We start from the raw sequence: 5,725 nt of genomic DNA, 5'->3' as shown, positions 1-5,725 counted from the left end.
GGGAGGGTGGGGGAGGAAGAGGGGGATGGTTGGATGAAAGGGAGGGGATGACAAAGCAGAGGAGGACTGCTGTGGAGGAAGAGCGGACGAGGATCAACGGAGGAAGGTGAGGATGTGGGGAGGAGTGATGGAGGTTAAGGAAAGAAGAGGGCAGTGGATGGAGAAGGGTGTGGAGGCTGCAATGCAGGAGCGGCTCAGCGCTTTGTCTCCAAACCCCATCAGGGTTAGACGAGGCTGTGTGTGTGTTTACCGTGTGTGTAGACAGCTTCAGTTTGCAGTCCGACTGACGGAAGCTGAGGTTTTAATCTGGGGGTTTTTGGCTTGTAAGTGTGCTACAGGTGTGTGTTTGCCTGTGTGTGTGTGTGTGTGTTTTTTTATTTGTATGTGTGTGTTGTTGCACTGTTGTTTTATTCCCAAGCTGGTAGGCGGCTTCTATTTCCCAGGAGAGTTACGCATGTAACCTTGAACGCACCAAGGCCGCTGACATAAACACGGACAAAGTGCGACACAAGTGCCATCATCCATCTCTTAGTTTGTCTTTCTTTCTCATCACATCGTCCTCGTCTTTTTCTGAGATATCTCCGCTGTCGTGTCGGCCACCGGCTAGGCTCCACATCCTGCGGTGCATTCATAACGCCATCAATTATTCACGGTATCCATCAGCCGAGCTGTCCTGGGACAGACCGGGGGGATCAGGGTCCACCCAGTAGCTGGCCTGGCTCGGGGCCCGGCTCGCTGGCAGAGAAGCTGCTCTGGGATCTGTCGGGCCCAGCAGAACGCTCACTGCAGCAGAAACAGCAGCAGCTCGTCTTACAGTCCCACTCGATTAGAGGACAGAGACTCACTAAAGACACAAAGTGTGTGTGTATGTGTGTGTCTTGCGTATCTTTCTCTGGTTCCAAGGTAGTCCACTTAAAAATCTCCTAAAAGCTCCCTTTTCTCGGTTTTTATTTTACTCCCTCATGGCAGCACTCATATTTTTTGTCTGTATTTCACACACATCAGAACTCAGACTCTTTTGTTTTTGCATGCTTTATGTTCTGGAAAATGGAAAGACATATGGAGGCAGTTGATCGTCCAATAATAAGCCGTAAAACAGCCGGCTGCAGCAGGCTACTTCAGCGTGTTAATAATGCAAACAGGAAACACGCTGCTGCAGCCAAACCCTGTCCAAACCACAGGACTTTATTTCACGTTCTAGCGGAGATCCTAACGTTTTTAAAGCAATCAAATCTGTCAACATGAACTTCTTCAGACATCTGGGATATTTGCATTTGATCGTCTGATGCAGCCATTGAACACATGACCTATTTCACTCAGTTTCTACATCATATAGCTTCAAAAAGACCTAAAACTGAACATATATCATGCTGACAGGTGGTGTGTGAAGTCAGATGATTCTTCCAAAAGGGAAATAATCCTGATTTACCTCCCCCCCCCCCTCTCTCTCTCTCTCTCTCTCTCCCTGAGATAACTTCTATTATGATTTGACACTATGAATAAAATGTGATTTAATTTGGAAGCATGTAACATAAGGCCTTTAAGTGGGGTTGTGTTCTTTGATCCACTGATGAACCTTTGAGATCTTGGGTTGGGACGTATGTTGATGTTTTTAAAATTGACCGAGCCCACAGAAGTCCCTTTTTTTGGGGTGCATTTTTAAATACTTTTTTCCCTAACTGCAAATACAACCAAGTCTGTTTTTTAAACTGACTTTTAGCAGCGACAGGCCTTTTATTGTTGGTCCAATTTCAGCATGTTGGTTGGTCCACCACTCTGGTCCAGACTGAGAGCAGTAGAAACCGGACTGGGTTCCATAATGTGACGTTCATTGTTCCCAGAGGATAACTCCTAATGATTTCAGCGATCCTCTGACTTCTACCTCTAGCGCCACCATGAGGTTGACTTTTGTGGTTCAGAGAGAAATGTCTCCAAACCTGTTTGGATGCAGACAATCCTGGTCTTTGCGGATTTATAATCTAGCCTTGTCATCAGGACAAAGTTTTGGTGTGTCCTGATGACTCAACACAACCTTGGGTCTCAAATAGAGCTGCAACTAACAATTGATTAATCTGTCGATTATTTTCTGGATAAATCAATTGGTTGTTTGACCCGTAAAATGTCAGAAAATTGTGGAAAATGTGGATCAGTGTTTCCAAAAAAGCCAAAGATGTTGTCCTCAAATGTCTCGTTTTGTCCACAAGTCAAAGACTTTCAGTTTACTGTCAAAGAGGAGAGAAGGAACTGGAACATATTCACATTTAACAAGCTGGAATCAGAGAAGTTCTACTTAGTTTTTTAACTAAGTTAATAGTTGACAACTAATCAATTAATCAATTAATCTTTGCAGCTCTAATGTTGAATCCCTTTGTGTCTGTCTTGAAGATTCAACTGGACCAGGTTCTGATGTGTCAATTCCTTTTACTGTTTATGTCAGTGTGTGTGTGTGTGTGTGTGTGTGTTAGTGTGTTGTGTGTTAGTGACGCGGGTGTACGAGTGTGTCTGAGTGTATAACGCTTTGCTTTCTCCGCTCTGCTTCACCTGCTGCCCAGGTAACCCTAAGACCCCGCCCTGCCATGCCATTGGCTCCGCTCAGCCCAATGGGCTTCCTGCTGCTTCCGGCGCCAGCCAATCCCGTAACGGTACAGATCCCAGGATTGTGTGTGTGCCACGCTCATACCGCTCCGCCCCCCCCCCCCCCCCCCCCCCCCCCCCCCCCCCCCCCATGAACCCTGCTGCCTTACCTGCAGCTGTTCCTCTGTTTTGCATGTGTGTGGACGTCTTTGCACCGTCACATCGGCTGTTTTATCATCCTGGAGTGTGTTTATGACGTGTGTGTGTGCTGTGTCTGGTGCTCAAGTCATTGCAGTGTTGCTCATCTTTATGTATTTACTCTTTTGTTTGAGTAGATGCCAAAACATGCTTCACATACTGTACTGCACAACACACGAGGGGTGTCCCGATCCTTCAAATCCATGGTTCGACTTGGCTACTGATTAAAACATCGTTTTTTTTCCAGCACTGACGGTTATGCCATTGTTAGACGAGGAGTACATCCCAGGTCCTTAAATTTCTCCTACGGTAGGCCTGCACGATTCGAAGGTAAAATATGAATCACGATTTTTTTAGCTTAGAATCGATATCATGATTCTCTGCCACAATTCTTTTCTCACAAAGTGTCGGGTTTATTGCACACATGAACCATAACAAAACATATCAAATCGGCAGTATAGAATATAGATTGTTTTTGGCAGCTAGAGAACATTGAGCATCCCCACATGCCTGTAAACACAGAGGCTCCAATGAAGAGAAGGGAGGGCATTGCAGTGCTTTAAAACCTGTTTAATACAGTCTATGTCAGTGATACCCAAACTGGGGATCGGGACCCACAGGGGGGTCGCGAGCCAGAGAGAGGGGGAGGTTGCAAGTTGATTACCAGAAATAGCATATGTTAGGTATTGCATGATTTTAACACAAGATAAAACTAGTGGCTACATTTAAAATAAAACCAAGCACATAAATACAAAAGGAACGGCTGTTTTGATTTTCTTTGACCTCTCTGACCCCTGAGGTCATCGCGACAGACTCACGACATATTAGCGACAGAATCGGTCGTAGCGGGGCGGTGTGCAGCGCGACTGAATGTGGAGGAGGATCTCCGAGTAGCGGTCTCCAACAGTAAACCAGGACTGGACTCTGTGCTCCAAACACACTGCACATCCATCTCATTAGAGGTTAAATTCAAATTAAAGTAATGAGTACATTACTGTAGAATAATGTTATGGCTGTTGTGTTATCTTGTGTTGTCGGTATGCTCGTGTTTGGATACGCGTGTAGTGCATGCGTGGTGGGGGTCGCAAGTCGCTTGCACCGTTACTTTGGGGGTCGTGGGCTGAAGGTTTTGGGAACCCCTGGTCTATGTTATAAACCTCAAAGAAGAAAGTAGAAGCACTTTTGACGCAGTCGGCTCGTAAAATGAAATTAGAATCAAAGTGAACCGGGTGAATCCAGATGGCGATTTTATAACAATTAATCACGCTGGCCTAATCCACGGTTCCTTTAAATTGCTTCGCTTCCTCGCGACCTAGTCCGTCCCACAGAGGAAGCATGGAAGGGACGCGAAGGACATCATGCGAGGAGAAAGGAGACAAGAAAATGTGCTTTTAGAGGGACGGGACGTTCTTTCCTCTGAAGCGTCACGTGAATTAATCAGCTGTCTGGGTGGAGTTGGCAACAGACTTCAGCTGCACAGCTTCCTCATTGACCCCCTCCTCCTTCCTCCTTCCTCCTTCCTCCAAACCTCTCTCCTCGGGGCAGTAGCAAGAGCTTGGAGACAGTCTTCGCCGAAGGGGGGCCACGAGGACTTCCGGTTTAAGCGAGGAGATATCAATAAAGAGACCCGCGACCCGCCCTAGGAGTGTTGTATCTTAAAGATAAACAGATCCTTGTTTTTAATGGCTGACTTTCATTTACATTTTTAAATTCTTCTTTAACCCTCATGTTGTCTTCGGGGCAAATGTGACCCTTTTTTTTTTTAATATCCGACATAAAGGATGTCAAAATACGGGTGAAACTTTTTGGGAAAAGCAGCGAAATCGATGAAAAATAAAACAACAACTTCATACAAAAACACAACAAAAACATTGAGATAAGGGGAAATAAGGGAAGACAACACAAGGGTTAAAAAGACAGGCTGCATGGTATCAAGTGTACGTACCACACTAAGCCATGTGCCGAAATAGATTTTTCTTTCTCCCTTTGGAACACATTTTTAAACAAAAATCCGAGCCACTAGATTACTAGGATCGGGATCGGGACGCCCCTGCAGCACACGTGAACACCTCGCACCGGCTTCCCCTCCAAAACCTCCGCTACAAATCGTTCCTATGTGCAGTCCTGTGTTCACACAGAAGCAGAGATACCCAACACCCGACACCCAACGTAAAGCTGGAGAGAAAACATCACATGCTGGAAGCACACAGACGATTTAATTTATTTAGAATAGTGATTTTTTTTTAGCTTTCTGTTGCCGGGGTGAAGACGTGTGTATTTGTGTGTATACACTTTAAATTGAGATGACATCTTTATCAAGCAGCTTAGCGGTGTGTTGTTGTCCGCCTAAAATCTCAGCTGACTTGATTTTAACTTTGCACTGTGCAGTATTTTAACTCAGGGGAACCTCTACTCTCTATGAATCATAAGTAGACTGAATATCAGCTGCCTGATGTTTACACATGACATCCAAATACTGTTTAGATTTTTTTTTTCAAAACCAACTGCACTACCAGTATTACGAAGATTAATTTTAGACTTTCCATGGACATGGGTTAAGGTTATTAGGTTTTCTGACTAAACATAAGCTGTGTTTAGACAATTCAAGTTAAAAAAAGAAGCAATTTCACTTTTACAAAAGTACAACTAATCCAAATGTAATAACAATGAATGAATGTATTTCTTTAAGACAACAAATGTGCAACCTCCAACTCTCACTGTATGTTAACACACTTCATTTGTGTGTGTGTGTGTGTGTGTGTGTGTGTGTGTGTGTGTCTGCGTTTCTGTGTGTCTGTGTGTGCGTGTGCGTGTTTGTAGGTGTGTGACAGAGAGAGAGACATTTAAAGTACTTATGTTCTACTGTGTGGCCAATGGGCTAACGTCTGGTTTGGAGCCCCTACTACACACACACACACACACACACACACACACACACACACACACACACACA

The 5,725-nt window shown here is 44.9% G+C and overlaps 1 protein-coding gene across 1 annotated transcript in view; it reads left to right on the top strand.

The window, feature by feature from the left end:
* The window catches only part of map7d2b (MAP7 domain containing 2b), a 26,308-nt gene that overhangs the window by 12,006 nt on the left and 8,577 nt on the right, over positions 1-5,725 (top strand). The window contains exons 4-5 of the mRNA XM_034862805.1: positions 60-106; positions 2,553-2,642. Coding sequence (XP_034718696.1) covers positions 60-106; positions 2,553-2,642 — 137 coding nt within the window. The remainder of the gene's footprint in view (positions 1-59; positions 107-2,552; positions 2,643-5,725) is intronic.

The sequence above is a fragment of the Etheostoma cragini genome, chromosome 22, assembly GCF_013103735.1.
Source record: "Etheostoma cragini isolate CJK2018 chromosome 22, CSU_Ecrag_1.0, whole genome shotgun sequence".
NCBI lineage: Eukaryota > Metazoa > Chordata > Actinopteri > Perciformes > Percidae > Etheostoma > Etheostoma cragini.
The sequence above is the reverse complement of the archived record's forward strand: the minus strand, read 5'-3'. Positions and strand labels throughout refer to the sequence as shown.